At 38.7% G+C, this 21476-nt stretch overlaps 1 protein-coding gene across 1 annotated transcript; it reads left to right on the top strand.

Moving 5' to 3' along the window:
* Positions 1 to 849: 849 nt before the first annotated feature.
* On the top strand, positions 850 to 18738 carry TMEM9B (TMEM9 domain family member B). The gene is made up of 5 exons (XM_063289430.1): positions 850 to 1038; positions 4056 to 4147; positions 6743 to 6851; positions 8792 to 8926; positions 17897 to 18738. Exons 1-5 carry the CDS (start codon positions 943 to 945, stop codon positions 18050 to 18052), a joined length of 588 nt encoding a protein of 195 aa, XP_063145500.1. The 5' UTR covers positions 850 to 942; the 3' UTR covers positions 18053 to 18738.
* The last annotated feature ends 2738 nt before the right edge of the window (positions 18739 to 21476 follow it).

Raw genomic sequence — 21476 nt, 5'->3', positions numbered from 1 at the left:
TCTGTGTCTCTTTGAATGGCTGCTTAACTCCTCACTACTACGCATGCGTTTTCCCCCCTGGAGGCCCCCTCCTGTTCGCCATCAGTACTCATGACACATCCTTATTGCACTCATACAACCATGCGGACGCTGCAACGACCACAACTACGAGGACCCTTCATAAATACCCCTCATTGAGTGACATCATAACTTTGGACGGTCACTGAACAAGTGCATATTAAACATAGTCTACCTGTACTGCTATTGTCCAGATTGTCCAGTCCAGATATTTTAGCCCTAAGCTAATATTATTAAATACTAATATTAAACACTACTTTTGAGAGTATTTCCATAGATTTCTTAAGGAAGGGAACTGTGAGCAATAGCAGAAATAATAACTATGTAAGCAAGCAAGCTTACCTCCAGCCACCTGAATATGAATTTCCAATTTAGGGTTGTAGTCAAATTTTAATTTTTACCTAAGTAAAAGGGGCCGTTCTCTCAGGTGAAAGAAAGGAGAACAACCCCTAACCTCTCCACACCATTATGTTGGACGCCCAAATCAACAGCAACTTCAACGAGTTGCTACCGCATCTGGACTGCAAAAATGCACATGACCGCTAGATGGCTCCCACTGACACACCCACGTCTAGGTCTTGGCTGCCAACTAGCGGTCGCGAGGACTTTTGCAGCCGCGATACGGCGGGAGTCCTTCCACTTCCCCAAGAAAGGGAACTTCCTCGCGTACAGTATTCCTTGCCGAAACGGCAGCGCCGGGCAGTAGGTCAGCTCGAGGCCACGCGCCACTCCCCGAAACGGAACGCCAGGGGCGCCACGTGACGGAAACACCGGTCCGAGGCGGGCTTTGGAGGCGGAAGTTGCGATGGTCGGAGAGCCGAGGCTGCGGGCTCCGGGCCCGCCTTGGCGGCACTGAGGAAGCCGAGCCTCTGCGCAGAGTCCGCCATGGCGGTCCCGGGGGGTGCGCGGGCGGCCCTGTGGGCGGCCTTGTGGGCGCTGTTAGCCCTGGCCTCGGTGGCGGACAAGGAACCCGGAGAGAAGGTGAGCGGCCCCGTCCGTCGACCCACCACCCTCCGTCGGCCCCTCGGCTGACCGCCCGCCAGCCTCCTCTCCCGCCAGAAAACTCTCGGGGCCAGAGGGGGCGGTGGGAGGCAGGGCGCCCCGCCGCCTAGGTGCCTTGGGGCAAAGCGGGGTCCACGTCTGATCATTTACGTCTTCATCCTTCCGACTGCCTTATCCCTTCCTCGTTTTTAAGCAAGGTCTCTTACTTTTGAGAGTATATCCATATATTTCTTAAGGAAGGGAACTGTGAGCATTAGCAGAAATAATAGTTTTGCGAAGAGGCCTGTGTCTATAATTTCGAGTTGCTTTAATTCTCCTCCCCTCCAGTGTTTTTCACTTCCTTTTGTGGCAGTAAGAGGCTTAAACCTGTAATGCTTCTTGCTTAAACCTGTAATTCAAACTAAGTTTGGAAAAGCATTCCATTCCAGTTAGTATTTTTAAATTTTGCATTAAACTGTATTGTATTGACAGTTGATGTGGCTGTCCAGTCTACATTTGGCTATAATTCCTGTGACATTCCAGAAATAAGCATCTGATGCTTTTCTTAACCTGAGATGGTTTTAAATTGGGACTGCTGCTTCTGTGCCTCTTTGTTCAAAATATACTCCTATAGAGCCAAGATTAAGACCAACCACAATGGGTTGTGTATGGCTGTTGCATGATAATTTTTTTATCTGTATCTACATTTGTCTTACTGTTGAAGAGTTGACTTGTTTTTTCTTGAATGTGATGCAATAATGAATGAATTTAATTTGGATGAGATACAACTGAGCAATGCAAGTAGAAATTAGATGTACAGTATGTTTCATTAATTTATTATTATTTATTCCATAAATCATGAAACAACTAAGGTATCTGAGTCAGACATTTTAAGTATATGCTAAATTACTATATAATTTTAATTATTATATGTGTATTGCATACACCATTCTAGGTAGTTTCTAACATCTCTATAATTCAATTTCAAATTCAGTATAATTAAAATAATTAAAACCAGCAGCATGAAAATCTGGTTAAAGAGAGATGTTTTAAGCACCATAGTAATATTATTACAATGAAGGAGCCAGTTCCACTTCAGTAACAAGTTGTTCCATAACGTAAGTCTACTATGGAGACAGTACTGTAAGCTGTTAATGATAATCATATCCATAGTGGGATATGCAAAAGGTACCTTGTTGGACTTCTAAATATGTGAGATGCACTGTGCAAAAGTACATGATCATGTAGATAATTCGGGCCTAAGGTTGTATATACCATATCCATGTCCTGAATTGGGCTCAGAAAGTAACAGTGCTGCTGTTTCAACATGTGGGTGATATGGCACTTTTTAAAACACTGCTTACCACCATGCTTTCTGGGCCAGTTGAAATGTCTGGATCATTTTTCAGGTCTGTCCTATGAAGTATGTTTTATGTTGAAGATGGATTGAAATGTTTCTTCCAACATAGAGAACTTATTTATTTAAAACATTTATATAGCTGCCCATCTTATATCAAACTCTGGGCGGCTCCCAGCCAACAGTTAAAAAATCTATATACCAATAATACATACATATATTTATTAAAGCCACAAACATTAAAACCAGGCACCAAAGTTAAATTTTCACATGTAGTCCATCACTAAGTCCTCTCAATCTTACCCTGTTCCAGCGCTTGGAGGAAAAGCCAGGTCTTAAGTGCTTTTCGAAAGGCTAGGAGGGTGGGGGCCTGCCACACTTCAGAGGGAGGAGTGTCCTATGGGGTAGGGGCTGCCATGGAAAAGACACGCTTCCTAGATCCCAGAAGATGGCAGTGTTTAGGGAAAGGGCTAGGAATGTGCCCGTCCTATCTGATCTGGTAAGACAGGTAGATGTCCTTAAGGAGAGGCAGTCCCACAGATAATCTGGTGTGCCATGAAGTAGTTTAAAGGTAATAACCAGCTCCTTGAATTGCACCCAGAAAGAAACTGGGAGCCAGTTCAGCTCATGCAATGGAGATGTTAATTTCTTAGCAGGTAGGGGGAACCTCCATCTTGCCAGGTCTACCACTTTCTCCTGCAAAGTTCTCCATGCTGGTTGTGTGTAATGGTATGTGGGAATGACATTGGGAGACAGGGGGAAGAGCCTCAGACAGGGGAAAGTCAGATTAGAGGCAGCTTAGCTTGCAACAGGAAAGTGGGCATGGCAAATGTCTCAGGAGGGACCTCCCTCGTTTGTTTGGCTGTAAAGGTGACTGGGAAGAAATGTACTTTCAGGCTTGCAAGATTCTGTTAATGTAACCTTACAGTAAAGTAGAATTAGCTCATCTGGGCTTGCTTCTTGTCTGGAGTACCTCTGCTAACACTGTGACTCCTTCTACTCCAAAATCCCTCTTCTCTGCAAAATCCCTTCCTCCCTCCCTCTTTCCCCCATTGCTGTTTACAAATATATATGAGCTGGATTTGTACATAAGCCATGATTAAAACAAACCATAGTTTAGTGAATAGTCAAATTGTCATGCTGAAGTTTGTCCTAGCTAATATTCTCCACTTAGCCATGACTAAAGTTCAATAATGTAATAAGTAGAACTGCATTTTAATCCTGTTTAATATAATATAAAACCTTGAATATCTTAGTCCTCAATAAGATTTAATTGCCATGACTCCCTCTGAGTAAATCAGGCTCATGAATAAACTGAATTGTAGATGGCTCCTGCAAATACATTTCTGAGCTATCTTTCTAGCTTGGATATTCTCTAATAGTGAGATGTTATAATTAATCTTTTGTCTTTCATTTTGGGTTGCTGTTATTGCTACTTAAACGGTTTTTGAATTATGCTGTATGACCAGTACACATTTATCTGGAAAATAAAATTTTAGTTCAACAGGCATTTCTTTTGAGTAGATTTCTTGGCTCCATCTATTCTGCTTTTGTTCCATCAGCACTGGAAAGCTGCCCTTAAGAATTATTGCTCTGTTTCCCTGCATCTTTATTTTTTATGATTTTGATAAAATCATTCTAATTCACTTTGCCTTTTCAGAACTCTCAAGATGTCCGATGTAAATGCATATGTCCACCATACAAAGAGCATGCTGGTGATATTTTTAGTAAAAATGTTTCACAGAAGGACTGGTAAGTATATGATACTTTATATTTAAGAGATGAGAATAATTTATATTGCTCATTTATTACTGCTATTTCAAGAGCAGTATTTTGGATCAAGAAAACTTAATTCTGGATGCAAAAGTTGAGGTTGTTTGTAGCCATTGCTAAATATAAGTTTACATTTGAAATGAAATTCAGAATAATTCTTAAAAATCCTTTAGTTTAAAAGTAATTTATTTGGAAGTATTTTTATTTAATGCAATATAATGCTCTCTGATAAAACTTGAGAACTCAAAATAAATCCAATACATGCCTGTGCATTTATTTTTCATGGACTTGGATCAATGGCTTCCCTAATGTCCCTTAGATATATAGTAGGGGAGGATTATTATTAGTATTATTATTAATAATAATGATAATTTAAAGACCTGCAGATAGAAGTAGAACAACTGTGACAAAATAAAGCAAAGATAGTACCAATAGTAATAGGCACCTTGTGCAATTCCAAAACATCTGGAGCACCACTTGAATATCATAGGCATTGACAAAAATCACCATCAGTCAATTGCAAAAGGCAGCTTTACTTGGAACATCATGCAACGATATCTTTAATATTAAACAACAACATCTGCCTATCCCAGGTGCTTGGGAAGGACTTAATAGGTGGACAAAAATGCCAAATCCAATCTAAACATTTCACTAACTGCGCAACCAACCATAATAATATGTACTGCCAAACTCCCAGCAACTCTGGGCAAATTGTTAAAACATTAGAATGGGAAAAACAACACAAAACAAAAAAAGAATAAAGATGGCAGAGATAACAAGCCCAAATGGGAACAAAGAAAAAGAAGGAAAGGGAGCTCCAGTCATGCTTGCCGAAGGCCTGGGTGAAGAGCCAGGTCTTCAGGGCCCTTCACAATGCCAGTACCATGAGGGCCATTCAGATCTTGGGGGAAACCTCATTCCAGAGGGCAGGCGCTGCTACAGAGAATAGACGGCAGTGTTTAACCAAGGAACCCAGAGCGCGCCAGCCCTGCCAGACTGGATCAGCTAGGCAGATATTATGGGAGACAACCAGGCCATATGCTAATATACTTTTTGCTTCAATTCCCACAATCCCTTGTCATTCATATTGCCCTAGGTTGTCTACTTCTGGAGTAGAGTAAGTCTCCTGGGGGTTGGGAGTCAGATTCTCTCAGTAAATATTCAGACAGAATGCCAAACCATTCCTGCCCCTTTTGCAATGTTCATATCATGAAGACTTTCCATCAGTGAAGCAGCAGACACCTTTTCTGTGGTGTTACCTATCATGATGGATAGTCCCCCTTTGGTGATAGTGTCAGACCATATGATTTTTTTTTTTCAAATAGGGGATTAAATTAACCCAGTTCCATCAGAGGTGCTTGCATTTACAAGCTGGTTCAACAAAAGATTTTCTGTGGCTCGTAGCATAATTAATAGCTTTAGTGGTTTATTCTACATTGTTATGCAGTTATGAATGGAATGTGCTTCTTTGCCTTCTCATCTCAGTACAGAAATAGTTACACATTTATCAGAAGGATTAACAAAATAGCTAAAATGAAGCAAATGTGTCCAAGAAGACCTGTGAAAACAGCCATATTCTGAGGACTCTTTGTGTAGACGTTACTTTATTGAGACAATTAACCCAGTCCTGGAACACTGAAAATCTATTGTGGAAATATAAGATGGCATTTCATAGATCTGCTACATCCTCATCCATAAGCCTCATATTGTGATTAGATCCACTTCAGAAATATTGAATTGTCTGCATAGGATTAAAAGATCTTGAAATATATTATAGATGAGGAAGAAGGAATTACCATTCTGTAAAATGGGTCTGGAGCATATCGCATGGTATGATAACTTTGATAACTTGAAATAGAAGGAAAAACAGATTATAGTTGAAACAGTCCTATTGTTCCACAGTCGCTTGCCTAATGAAAATGATTTTCTTTTGAAACCTTTTTCAGTTTTACAATAATTCTTGCCACTAAAAAAAAGGATTTTTTCCCCCTAGAATCTACATCTACAGGTTCTTCCTTAAATTATGCCCTATGATTTTGTGCCAAATGACATTTTTTACATTATGCTCTTACTTTAGAATATCGCTTAAGTAAAGAGGAGTTAGGGGCATGATGGATTTGCAGGTTGGGGTGCCTGAGTCTCTTCTTTGAGTGATTAACAGTTCTTATTGATGTTAGCGCTTCCAAATAACATAGGTGCTGTCTCTCCATTGAGGAGGCATGATAGTTGATGAAAGATGGAAAGATGTAAGGTCCTGAGATTAGAGGAAGGTGATATTTTAGAGCTCACTTATCTGATACATTCTAATGTTGGCATTTAAACTCAGATTTGTTTGCTTCCTGGAAGCCACTAATTCTCTAATAGGTGAGATTCTAATGCAGCAAATTAAAAATTTAAGCTGATATTATGTGGATTAAATGTCAAGTATTTCTAACATTCATGCAAATGAATAATAGATTGGTTAACTCTTCATTCAGGGTTACATTCAGCATGTGTTCTTATTGGTGAATATTTCTCTCTAGTGGTCTAAATTTATATAAAGGTATTGCAAATATTTTTTTCCTTTCTACGCAGTGATTGTCTTCATGTGGTGGACCCTATGCCAGTTCTTGGACAGGATGTAGAAGCCTACTGCTTGCGTTGTGAATGCAAGTATGAGGAAAGAAGTTCTGAAACAATAAAAGTAAATTATAAATCTGATTACACTTTGGTTTAATTCTGCTGAATAACGTTCATATGTCTTTTTCTCAAATCAGCATGTATTAAAATAGTATGTCAGATTATAAAATAGTGAAAGCAGAACATGTTTGCAAATATAATATCCTTTTCTTTTCATGAAAACTAAATTATTGATTTACAGATTAACAGGTGCTAAGATATATTACCCTGTTTGTTATCTAAATTTAAAGATGATATTTCCTGTAACCTACTAAGAATTCTAATTTTATTTGTTTGTTTGTTTGTTTATGGTCATGAATTGCTTTTTTGTTTTTGGTTTTGGAAACATGTTGGAATAGATTAGGTTAGGTTGGATTACATTACATTACATTACATTACATTTGATGGCTGAAAGTGAAGAGGAACTGAGCAGCCTTATGATGAAGGTGAAAGAAGAAAGTGCAAAAGCTGGCTTGCAGCTAAACCTCAAAAAAACCAAGATTATGGCAACCAGCTTGATTGATAACTGGCAAATAGAGGGAGAAAATGTAGAAGCAGTGAAAGACTTTGTATTTCTAGGTGCGAAGATGACTGCAGATGCTGACTGCAGTCAGGAAATCAGAAGACGCTTAATCCTTGGGAGAAGAGCAATGACAAATCTCGATAAAATAGTTAAGAGCAGAGACATCACGCTGAAAACAAAGGTCCGCATAGTTAAAGCAGTGGTATTGCCAGTAGTAACATACGGCTGTGAGAGCTGGACCATAAGGAAGGCTGAGAGAAGGAAGATCGATGCTTTTGAACTGTGGTGTTGGAGGAAAATTCTGAGAGTGCCTTGGACTGCCAGAAGATCAAACCAGTCCATCCTCCAGGAAATAAAGCCAGACTGCTCACTTGAGGGAATGATATTAAAGGCAAAACTGAAATACTTTGGCCACATAATAAGAAGACAGGGCACCCTGGAGAAGATGCTGATGCTAAGGAGAGTGGAAGGCAAAAGGAAGAGGGGCCGACCAAGGGCAAGGTGGATGGATGATATTCTAGAGGTGACGGACTTGTCTCTGGGGGAGCTGGGGGTGTTGACCGACAGGAAGTCTGGCGTGGGCTGGTCCATGAAGTCACGAAGAGTCGGAAGCGACTGAACGAATAAACAACAACACATTACATTACATTACATGTTATTCTGTTCTTATCTGACTTAGTTCTTACCAGTTCAACTCTAGCCCATATGATTCAGTTTCTTAGCATTAATTTTATGTAACTTTGTAGCCAAGCGGATATACACCATTCTAAAAATAACCGAATTGCCTTTGAATATACTATTTCTTGCCAATTCAAAGTCCACTTGGAAAATATTCTATATACTGTTGAGAATGCAATAAAATTACCTTTGTTGTACATGTGTATGTACTAGGAGCTTGGGACTGATTGCACTTGTTGAATATACCTGATATCAAATATATTTGCCTCAAATGTGCATTATGATGCTTCTAAGAAAATTGTCTTTAAACTTGTACAAGAAGCTGATTATACTGTTTGATGTTGTCTTTTGCTTGTGCTTCCTACCTTGTTCGGTTGTTTCTAGAAGATGATCTGAAATTTAATGCACAGCTCCCTTTTATTAGCCAGTATTCAGTAATTTTCAAAACCACATTAAGCTTTACGATGGAACTGGAAATAACTATAATAATATTACTTCAAAATGTGAGTTTCATCTTCCTGCTGTGTCTTCTGTTCCTTAGAAAAAATGTGGTCTTCTTTTGTCATTTTTTCAGTCCATTCTAAATCCATAATTATAGTTCTTTTTAAAGAACTATAATTTGTATTTTAGGGATAAATGAATGAAAACTAGATGCATGTGTGTTGTATTTTGCTAGACATTTTAGTTTACTTTGACAGCCTACATAATCCAAATGAGTATGATCTTAAGTGGCATAAATTGAAATGCTGTCTTATATTATGCAGGTTACCATCATAATGTATTTGTCCATCTTGGGCCTTCTGCTACTATACATGGTATATCTCACTATGGTAGAACCAATTCTGAAGAGACGTCTCTTTGGACATTCACAGCTAATACAGAGCGATGAAGACATTGGGGTAAGTTCTGTGTTTAGTTTATTCAAATATATGTAAAAGGTAAAGGTAAAGGTTTCCCTTGACGTAAAGTCCAGTCGTGTCCGACTCTAGGGGGCGGTGCTCATCTCCGTTTCTAAGCCTTGGAGCCGGCGTTGTCATAGGCACTTCCGGGTCATGTGGCCAGCATGACTCACGGAACGCCGTTACCATCCCGCCGAAGCGGTACCAATTAATCTACTCACATTTGCATGTTTTCGAACTGCTTGGTGTGCAGAAGCTGGGACGAGCAACGGGAGCTCACCCCGCCGCGCGGTTTCGAACCGCCGACCTTCCGATCGACAGCTCAGCGGTTTAACCCGCAGCGCCACCGCGTCCCCAAAAATATATGTAATGAGTCCCCTAATTACAGTTTGTATTTTGATAGTTTAAATAGATTTAAAATTTGAGAAAGACATCTTCACTAAAACTTTAGAACTGACTGCTGAAGTGAAAATAGTAATATTATTAAACAATGTTTGATGTTAAAGAAAAAAAATTAAAAAAATAAATGTGCAAACTAAAAATACAAGTAAGGAAAAGAAAAACAGAAAAAAATCTATCTTGTATTTTATACTTACCAATAGTTACCTTTTTGCCAGTGAATTCTCTTCTGTAATATGAACAATACAAGGTATTATTGTAAGATCTCACAGAATCCCTGTCATAGTAACATATATTGCTGGATCCTTTGATTAATAGAAAATACTGCCTTTTCCAAAACAGATAGATCCCACATTTCTGACAACCATTCCTTGACATTTGGAGTAATATCACTTTTCCAATTTCTTAATATAATTCTTTTAGCCATCCCCATGCTCAATACAACCCTAATTCCTGATGCACAATTTCCGAACCTTTGATATATAATTCAACATTCTATTAACATCTTTTACATTTAAAGATTTCCCCATAAATCTACTAATATACATTAATACACTATCCCAAAAAGTTACTAAATGGTCACATGACCATATCATATGCATCAGTGAGCCCTCTAATTTCTTATACCTCCAGCATGAAAAATCTGATGTCCATCCTTTCAAATATAGTCTTTGAGAAGTCCAGTATAACCTAAATACAACTTTAATCTCAAATCTCTAGATACCATTTTAATATTTTTAAGAACATGAAGCTATTGATGGGGCTTCATTGGAAATTCTAATTCTTTAGTCCATGTTTAAAATATCCCAAAAAGTTCACTTTGAAAATATTATTGAGCTTTTGATAGAGATATGTTATAGGTTTTATTTCTGTCATGGATTCCATCAAGTAAGAAAGCAACTCAGGTGCCTCTGAGGCAGCCAAAGCATCTGGTTCATATTGATCCTTTAGAAGGTAACAGTTGTTATCCTCCACCAGGTTAATAATGTCATATTAATTTTTATATTAATTTTGTTTTCATGGTACAGTTACCACTTTGATTATCATTCTTAGAATTGGGAAACTTAAAAGATCTTCATCACAGCATCTTCAGGGTCAGAACTGTGTTGGTTATTTTTTATACTTCTACAAAGCTTTGGTAGGCTATACTTTAAAGAGTGACATTCCATAATTTATCTATAGCACATAAAGGGTAATATCTATATATTCTATATGTTCTATATCCCACTTGTCTGATTTCTCTCAGTCATTCAGTCTATTGAATAGGGGTGATTTGGTGGCCTTTATGCCAGTCATCTAGTATTTCCTGTACATGGTTTGTTACAGGCATTTGTAGAAACTTGCCACACACCATTCACAGTCCTTTCTCAAGTGTAGATGAAGTAGTTTGAGTATAGATTCAGGAATAGAGGTAGTCCTCGGATTACAATCCTAATTGAGAGCAGAATTTCCATCCCTAAGCAAAGTGGTTGTTAAGCAAAACATCACATGCCTGCACCGCTTAGCGATAGCAGTCCCGGTTGCGATCATTAGGTGAAGACCACATGGTCATTAGGCAAGGACCTCACACTTCTCCTGCCCTGTGCAAACTGCCTCAATTCCTCTCCTGCCTATCTCCCCCCCCCCATCTCTGCCCTTTTGGCTGCTCTGCACAGCATGGCTGAGATGAAGAGGCTGCTGTCTTCTGCCACCACCTACCTCTGCCCCCCCACCGCAGCTCCCCCCAGCTGACCTTTGATGTCCTCTTCGCCTCACCTCCTGTCTGCCTTACCAGGTAGACCAGACAGGAAACATGACCAGATAAGCTAATTGTACTTTATTGTAAATTTACAGTAACTGAACCTTGCAAATCTGAAAGTGCAATTCTCCTGCCATCTCCTTTACAGCCTGAAAAACTAGGGAGGGTCTCTTCTGAGCCTCTTGTCCCTCCCACTATCCAGCTGTGGGCTATCTGACCATTCCCTAGGCAGCATCTCTTCACCCCGTCTCCCAAGGTTTTTGCACATACCATTACATCTTCCCTCTACTGGGCTCACCAACGCCAGCAGGCCTCAAGCCTTTCTATAGAAGACTTTTAAACTGTACATTTCACTGGCAGCACAAGGGAGGAAGTGATTTTCACAAATTTCCCCTTCAGTTATAGTCCCCTGTGCCCTCATAAAATCTGCCTCAGGGGATTAGAAAAAGGAATGATATGAAGGAGGAAGTGGCAAAAACTCTCTCTCCCTTTTACCTCTCCATGGATCCCTTTCCTGCCAGCTAGTTCACTGTGAGCAAAATTCCACTCAGAGCGTGCTCCTGCTAGAAAGTGTAAATGCTGACTAAAACCTACAGTATTGGTATGTTTTCAGTATTTAGAATATTTTATAATAATTTTTGTCACATTCTTTAGGATTCTCTGAAGGCAGAGTAGGAGCATAGAGTCTAATGTAATTGTCATGCATGGCTGCTGCTTATCTTTAATTCATTGAAATTTGGTCTACGGAGGGCTCACATGAAAGGCTAGTTAAAACAGATAGTAGAAGCAAAACAGTGTTTAATGGGCTGTAGCAATTGCTGAAAAATAGTATGTATAGCAAACCTGGGGGAAGTCTAGTAAGCACATTCCTGGCCATCAGTGTTGGATCAATTATCTAACTAAATAGAAGGCAACTTAGTGTATTACTAGAAGTCCATTTTATATGCGGACAAATATCCAGAAGGTTTAACAATGTCTGTAGCTGAATGTATGGAGATCATTAATACCAGATGGGATTGTCTAAAAACTACAAATATCAATTTATAAATGTTATTACCACTCCAGATTATGTTGTTGCTGTATTTTAATATGAACATTAGCATTATGTACTCACTTAGGTAGTTTTATGCTAGCATTTTCAAACACAGCTGAAGAAAATAAAACATAAATTCTGCCAAGTATAAATGTGAAAATATATAGCAGACAAAAACAAGTTTGAAAAGCATATGCAGAATGAAATAGCTCTATTTTTATAGGGTATTAAATAGTAATTGTAAGACATATAAATCTAATTCTTTTTGAAATGAAGATGTATATCTCATGATCTGAACTAAAAACTTTACCTGTAGCAATTTAGAAGTCGAGTGATCGTTGAAGAACTAATTTTTGATGCAAATGTAACTGCTTCAGTTCTGAGCTACCAGTAGTAACAAAGAAGAGGCAGTAAGCAGAAAGATATTAAGTATTAAGGTTTTTAACTGTCATACTGATGGTGAGCAGGAGGGGGCCCCTATCCAGGGAGAAAAACACATACGTAGTTTAGAGGCTTTCAACTTTCCTTCGAAGAAACCCAGAGCAAACCCGCCTTGATTCTTGGGTTTATCTGTGAAGGTTTCCCACAGCCTTTCAGTTTGGCAGGATTTTCTGTCTAGTAGGGTGGGATAATAAATCACTAGAGACTCAAGCTACCGTCTCAGCATGGTTCTTTACTCTAAGATAGGATATTAACATAAAATAATGCAGAAAATATATAAATATTCTGTATGCTGGAAGTTGTGCTAGCTGGTCATTCTGATTATCAAATTAAATTTGGAAACAACTGGACATTTTTACTGTATCTAACCTCTCTGAATTTGAATCATTAGATTTTTGGCATAATTATGAGGAAAAGCATTCATATTTGCCTTTTCCCTAAGTTTGGATGATGCAGTAATTGCTAGAAAAAATACTATTAACCATAGTATTCAACCTGTTTCTGAATGTCTAACAAAATTTAGAATTTAATCAAATACCCTAATCAAATGCCCTAATCAATCAAATAGTTGCTTTAAGTATTATATAATATTGATTGCCTCAAATTTTATTACGTAATTCATAAACAGAGTTTGAAAGCAACTTGAATTCTTGGGTGCAGTAAGAAAGATCATTCAGTACTGATTTCAGTACTGATTTCATGATATTTGAAGAGCAGAATATTCTGTGTCAAAAGACATTTTATATCTTTTATATTTATATTCTTAGAGTCAAAAGACATTATAAAAATCATAGAATTTTGTATCAAGAGAAGAAATTCTAGCAAAGAAAAATTGAACTGTAAAATAAGAAATGATCTGACGGAAAAGGAATTATGCTACATGGTATAGCTTGGTCCACAGGGTCCGCATAGTTAAAGCAATGGTGTTCCCCGTAGTAACATATGGCTGCCAGAGCTGGACCATAAGGAAGGCTGAGAGAAGGAAGATGGATGCTTTTGAACTGTGGTGTTGGAGGAAAATTCTGAGAGTGCCTTGGACTGCAAGAAGATCAAACCAGTCCATACTCCAGGAAATAAAGCCAGACTGCTCACTTGAGGGAATGATATTAAAGGCAAAACTGAAATACTTTGGTCACATAATGAGAAGACAGGACACCCTGGAGAAGATGCTGATGCTAGGGAGAGTGGAGGGCAAAAGGAAGAGGGGCCGACCAAGGGCAAGGTGGATGGATGATATTCTAGAGGTGACGGACTCGTCCCTGGGGGAGCTGGGGGTGTTGATGACCGACAGGAAGCTCTGGCTTGGGCTGGTCCATGAAGTCACGAAGAGTCGGAAGTGACTAAACGAATAAACAACAAACATAGTTTGGTCATTTGACCTCCTCAAGTTCTTCTAAATATTCCACTTGCTATTGTGGTCTTGCCAAGCTTAACTGTTCTGACTCTTTATGTTTATATTCACTAGTTTGAGGTGTTGTTTTTGTAAACAGAACTGGAACTTGAGATCCTTTACTTGTTAGATTTTTGCAGGTTATGTCACATGCATCATTTACAATCTTTAAAGCACAGAATATAGTCCCTTTTATTTGCAATATGCTAATAATGTAGGAAAAATTCAATGAAGCCCATAAAAAAAAATTTCTGGATGTTTGCACAGGCATTTCTGTTAATATTGCTGGTGCATTCCAGTGAGCTATATCCAGTGTTGCATGAATAATTGTTTACTCTTGCTTAGGAAACTGCCATTACTAACCCACCATGACCCCCTATGTATCTTTTTCAGAGGGTCCCCAAACTGTCCAGGAGAGAAAGGGTTATGGGAGTGAAAGAAATCTTTCTGCTAGCAGATGCTCTTCCGCTAGCTTGTGCATATTGTGACCATGTGCTATTGGTTTCCTCTGTCCTACCTACTTTGCTGTAACGTCTTTATGAAACCATGTCATTCCTAGAACTATTTTACTTTAAAATTCAAAATATAGTAAGGAACAATGTTGTTCAATTATTTCTTCTATATCTGGAGATAATTTTCTTATGAATTTCAGTAGAACCATAAATGGATTCCTGGTATCCATCTGGGGCTTATACAGGAACCTGTTTAGTCTTGAAGCTTCTATCAGTTTTGATAAACTAACATGTTAAACAGTTTGAAATATAAAAATCGTTATGTAAATAGTATGTCCTTCTCTAAATCTTATCTTTAAACATAGTGTTCAAAACATTTTAAAGTCTAAATACTAGCATTTGATAGTAAATGTCCATGTTTATGGATTGCACTTATTCTTTCATATGCTTAACAGAATGATTTGAATGCTTAATATAAACACATAATTGTCTTGGTATTTTGTCATCTAAGCAGCTGTATTTTTGCTTTTTATTAAGATATTGAATGTAAACTTACGTGTGTTGGTGTTATTTGACGTCCTGGAGTGAATATTTCAAACAGCTTCACAATAGGTGTTGCTGGTAAATAACACAGAGACTTTGTGGAGTCACAAGGCACAGGCTGTTCAAATTTGAATGCCATCTTACAGTAAGACTATAATTCCAGGTCTGGTACCAATACCAAAAGGTACAATAAATCCAGGTCTGTAGGTTCATAGTGCAGTAGACTTGTTGCAAGAAAGGAAAGGGAGAGAGAAGTATTGGAGCAGCAGCTATTCTTCTCAGTAGTTGAATTTAGACCGCTGTCCTTTCTAGCAGTTATTCCTCTTGGGGAGGAAAGTGAATCACACATCCTGCAGTTGCTCCCTCCATTGCTGATGTATAGGGCTAAATAGTTCTCTCACTGGCCATTATTTTATATTTGCAGGCAGGTTGTGTAACATCCCACTAGTGCTTGATCTTCCTTTGTGTGAATACCCAAAATCCTTTTATTGTCTTTTTGTTCTTTGTCTTGGAAAATCGTATATAGTGCTATTAATAGTTGACATAATGCAAGAACTGGGTGCTTTCATGTATATTTTTGTAGCCTGGGTTTAAAAATTTACGTGAGCAAATGGAATATAATTTATTCCATAGACAGGGTAATAAATGTTACCAACATTTGCTTATTTCTCCCTGCTTTGCTTGTGATAACTTGTGTCATATTATATAATATTGTATAGTTTCTCTGACCATCCTGATTTTAGGAGGAAGTAAATATCCACTAATACATGAAAAAAGAGATGGTTAAGAAAGAGACACATGATTGCATTGAGCATGGTGCACTGTTCTTTGGATCTAAATTCCAGAAAATTTACAGAGTGTATTATCTTCTTGGATAAAAGTATAGGAATTCCTAAGCTTTTCAGTGTTAACAAAATCCATATAATTCTTAGACATACATAATGGTACTGATTTTGCTGCTTTGCCGTGACCTCCATTAATTTGTTTTTTTAATAAGAATTTTATTAAATTTCCAGAAAAGATAAGAGTTACAGAAAAAGAAAAAACTACAAAGAAAAAAAAACTAAAGTGTGAAAACACAAGAAAATTTTTTTAGAAATTACAAAAAGAGATGACTTGCGACTTTAAACAGCAAGGTTATACAACAGTTTTCCATAATCCATCTTGCTTAATATCTTGAAAATCAGAGAAAGCCTGACTGAAATCCTCCATGTCTCATGCAGTAGATTATGGTGCCCCCTAGCTACTTAACCAACAAAAGTGGAAGATAATGAATAACTTCCGAACTGAGTTTACATTCTTGAGGCAAGATAACAGACATTTCCAAGGGAAAGTTGCAGCAGGAAAGTAAAGTTCAAAACGGCAGATTCAACACATAGGAAAAAGCTATCATCTTCAGAATTAGTACAAAAATAATTTCATCAAGACAATAATATACTCTCCACCCTCCTTTATATTTAAATAAAAAGCAAAGTCCAGAACTTAAAACGAATTTTGAAGGGAAGGTTAATCACAAAAATAACGATAAACACCAAGAGAAACGGTTTCTCCTTGCTGTAGAAAGCCTCTCTTGGGCACAAATACTTTAAAAAAATAATAAATTGGGTGCTTTAGAAATGGGGTGGCTGGACTTAATGTCCCTTTAAGACTACAATGTGGCTTGGAAATGATGACGTCCCAGCCTCCCGGCGAGCTCTTACCGGTCGATTGTGAACGCTGTTTATGATATTCTGGCTATGAGCCTCCGTCTGAAGGACAAGTGGGGTGTTTCCAAGCCTTTTCCTTTCTCCGGTAAAAATGCTTCAGGGCTTCAGGAAAAACCTGCCTGAGCTCCCCCACAAAAACACCACATTGTCAGTTCTGCCCGTGGAGCTTGCAGGCACCGCTGTTTAGTCCGCCACGTTCCCACGGGAAGCCGCCCTCCATTAATTTGTATTCAATCATACTGTGATTTTGAGAGCCAGTCTGTGTAGTTGTTAAGGCACCAGGCTAGAAACCAGAAGACTGAGTTCTAGTCCCACATTGGGCACGAAGCCAGCTGGGTGACCTTGGGCCAGTCACTCACTCTCAGCCCTAGGAAGAAAAAGGCAATGGCAAACCACATTCAAAAAATCTTGCCAATAAAACTGCAGGGACTAGTCCGGGCAGTCGCCGGGAGTCCAAAAAAATAAAACTGATTCAAGGCACAAATACATATACTGTGATTTATCCTTCTCTTATGGTAACAATTAGCTCACCATCAATTCCCACTACCTGCTTGACCTTCTCATGAATTCCTGCATGCATGTGAAAAAATGTTGCACCCTGTATACACTTGTCCTTGATTCTTTATAGCAGAAATAGGCAAGCTGTGCCCCAGGTGCTCTGAGATACTCTGCTGCAATTTGGTGGCAAAAAAACTAAATTACAGCAGTGAGATTTCAGGCTGAAAGAGAGGAGGAGTTCAGTGGTGGGGAAGACAGCAGTTTACCTCCTCAGCTCAGCCTCCTCCTTCCACTCCTGCCCTTAAAATTTACAAAAAGAGCCCCGCAAAATTTGTCTATTCTCCTGGTAGTTTTGCCATGTTGGTCCAAGGCCTCTTACAGCCCTCCAGAGGTCAGGAGACTGAGCTGAGAACCTGGACTCCTTGGAAGTTGCCTGTTCCTCCATTCTTCCTCCAGCTCCACAAATTATTGATTTTTTTTTTTTACGTCCAACTATGGATATTGAAACTTTCAGTTGTTACTCATGATGTAAAGAGAGGATTGTGTATGTGTAGATGAATATATTCTGTACTGGTTTCCTCTGGAGAGGACTTGATTTATAGTTAAGAACATAGTTAATTTACATACATCCTTCTACAGAAAGTAATACATTTTAGTTTTGTCATCTCTTCTGTATATATGTAATTAGGGTATGTCTAGCAAGGTATTTTTAGTCTGGAAAAGTGGCATACTGAGCAGTAATATTTAATAAAAATATTTTTTCATTTCAGGATCACCAGCCTTTTGCAAATGCTCATGATGTGTTGGCTCGTTCCCGAAGTCGTGCCAACATGTTGAACAAAGTCGAATATGCCCAGCAGCGATGGAAACTCCAAGTCCAAGAACAGCGTAAATCTGTATTTGATCGCCATGTTGTGCTGAGTTAATATGTCCAGTGACACCTCCAAGATGTTGGATGAAATGAGCTAAAATAAAGCACTGGCCTCTGTCTTCCTGAAATGCCACACCAGACAGTTGTTTTTGCATTTTACCAACAAAGATAGCATAAACTCAAATGGAAGATTTTAAAATCTTTTAATAAGCCAAAATCTCTGTACATACTCAGTTGCTTTTACTAATAAAATATAAGCAATTATTTGTGTGATCCTTATGATATGGAGAGAATATTGTCTATGGTTCTTAAATGAGGTTTTCATTCTTCTGGAGAAGAATGTGCAGCATGTCTGTTAAAAGTGATTTGCATATGAAACCTTTGTAAATACATTGTTTTCTTACTACCTGCTATATGTTGAAGACTCACATTGTACAGTATAACTATCACTTCTAAAACTCTGAACTGTTAAATTATATTTCTATCAACTTGTTAGCTTGCTTCTATAAATATAAGGTAGGCCCTCCATGTACAGAGATAGCTGGTAAGCTAGAGGCTTGGCATATTAACTAAAGGTGCAGACTTAGTGCAGTATGCAATTGGAATTGGACCTTCTACATTGCTTGCTAAAACTTCTGTGTGATACCTGCAATTCATGTAAATTTCAATAATTGGTGGATAATTATTTTTTAAAATTAGCTTGATAATGGAATGCAAATAAAGTCTTCAGAATATTGTCAACAGAGGTAGCTTTATTTTTTAAAAGAATCACACTTTTTATAGGATCATTATTTCATATCTGATCTGAAACCCTATCTGCAATCCATTTTGGCCATCAGGCCATTATAGTTGGTAGCCCACAAAAAAAAATCAAAGAATAAAACTATTAAATTAGAAAGAATCCACAATGTCATTTTCTTAATTGTTTTGAAATAGATGCTGTGGAGTTTTTGATCTGGTGCTTGGAGGTGGCAAGGATTGGAGTGGAGCAAAACAAGATTTGATTAAATCCATACAAATTGGATCTGCTGTTTTGTCAATAGACAACATGGCACCCAAATGACATCCATCCCAGTAGTTTCTCTAGATAGGGTCATGCTCCCCCTGAAAGAGTTGGTTAGAGACTATTGGATTTGCAGCTCCTGCTTAAATGGCAGCTGAAAGCTGTGGTCAAGGGGCCTTAAGCAGTTTCCACTGCTGTGCCAGTTATAGCCCTTCTTGGACCAGGATGTCCTGATGACAGTCACACCTTAATGACCACTTACCTGGATTATTGACGAACATCTATGTGAGGCTGGCTTTGGAGATGATCCAGAAGTTACAGCTGGTATAAAAAACTGGCTGGAGCATTGGGAATCCCACCAATACAGAATAACATCTATTTTGAAGTCCCTTCATTGGTTACCAGCAGGTTTCCAAGCTCACTTAAAAGTGCTGGTGGTTACCTTTTAAAGACCTACACAGTGCAACGTTAATTATATCATGCAGCCAAAACAATCTGCCTCCTTGGTTTGGTCATCACAAGAGGGCCTGCTGAGATTCCCCACCCCTTGCCTTTCTGAGGTACATGGCAGGTCTTCTCTGTAGTTTCCATTGTATGGAACACTCTTCCACCAGAGGTAAAGGGAGCTCCCAACTTCCTGGCTTCTTGCAAGCAGATAGAATCAATTCATCCCATGAATGGGGAAACCACTGATTTTTAGTAGGGATTTTACTGCATTATTTGTGGGTTTGTCCTGCTGTTCACTGCCCAGAGTCTGATTGGAGTGGGACAGTTCAGAAATACCAATAGATAGACTAGTTGTTTCTGCCTATCCTACATGAATAGGCATGCTCCAAGTCCTTATCTTGAAACAATGTCATCTGATGGGACCTAGGAGGTGTGACTTTCCTGTTGTGGCATCTGTGGAATGATCTTCTATTTGAGATTTGATTGGGCCTGACACTGTTAGCCTTCAGGAATGCTTTGAAGACTTTCACTGTTCCCTTAGGTGCTGGGCCAAGGTTGTTAGATGAGGTATAGTGTATGTTGCTGTGCCCCAGTTATTTTGGGGTGTTTTGTTGTTGATTCCTGGTTGGTTTTGTTATTGGGTACATTGTAACTCTGTTTTATTACTATACACTGCCTGGGATGCCAACTTGTGAGTTGGGCAGCTAAATCCCTTACATGAATGGACAGAAGAAATTAGCATTCAGTATATTAAGCTTAACCAACCCCCCACCCCCAAATCATAGAATTGGGAGGAGTTACATGGAGTACCAAGTCCATCTCCCTGTATAGGAATTAAAGCATCCATATATAGTTGGTGCTTGAAGAAATCTTTTGAAAGGGAACTCACCAATGAAGGTTGTTACTTGTCGCTGCTTGTACAAATTTCTCTGTAAATCAGCCTTGCAGGTTCAGAGACCCATCTTCATTGAGCATGTTGTTTTTCACTGGCCAACCAGATGCCTGTGGTGTGCACACAAGCGGGAAATGGAGATGTATCCCTTTCCTGCCATGGCTCCTTGATAGTTGGTACTTGGAGGGATGCATCCTCAGCAAAGTTCTATAGCTTAGTAATCTTTACATCTAGGAATGCTGTGTATTCCTCCTCTTTAGTGCATGAAGAGGGCTGCAGTTCCTGAAGAACTACAAAATGGACAGGGCTATGCAGACACTAGGTGAGGCTAAACCCCCAAAGCAGGAAGATTATAAACTTTCTCATAGTCTCCCAAGCTGCAGGGAAATCTTAATTGAAGGTCCAAAATGATTTGTTGCACAGAGGACTGAAATTAGTTCAAGGGTTGTAGGTTGTTTATATTCTCATTGCAGTATTTTCAGAATGAGTATACTTAAATAATTTTTTTCTAGTGCATCATTTACTTCAAGTATCAGTTTCTGTTTGCCAGTCATTGTCTTAAGGGATTGGTTAGTTTATTTGTCATCAGTCATCAGACATAGCTTTGGCAGCTGTACATTATAATTGGAAAAAAACACTTATTTAACTATTTTGATCTTTGTCCTCAGAGAAGTATCCTGATCATCATCATGTCTTAAGTAAGTCACTGCTATCCTTCTTAGAATTAATCTCCTCTTTATTTCTTCTGCACATTGCCATCTTCATCTATTTTAAGCTCAAAAAACCAAATTATGTATTAAGGCATGCTTCAAAAATTATTCATAAATGCTTTGGATGTCATTTGAGTATAGAAACTTCTGCTATTCATTAAAGCAACCTGACTTCAAGTTTCTGTGTGAGCTTAAAAAAATAAGGTGTCACTGCTTCAAGAATCACAAATATTCATAGTAGATTTCTTAAAGCATCATCTTTCTAGGCTCAAATGGAAGCCTTAAAAAGTCAAGTTGCTTCAACAGATGGGAAAGAGGTGTTGTGCTGACAAGAATCATAGAATAATAGGGTTGGAAGGGACCTTGGAGGTCTTCTAGTCCAACCCCCTGCCCAAGGCAGGAGCCCTCATACCATCTTGGACAAATG

Source organism: Candoia aspera, chromosome 1 (assembly GCF_035149785.1).
Source record: "Candoia aspera isolate rCanAsp1 chromosome 1, rCanAsp1.hap2, whole genome shotgun sequence".
In the NCBI taxonomy this organism is placed as follows: Eukaryota; Metazoa; Chordata; class Lepidosauria; order Squamata; family Boidae; genus Candoia; species Candoia aspera.
This window is presented reverse-complemented; position numbering and strand designations above follow the sequence as displayed.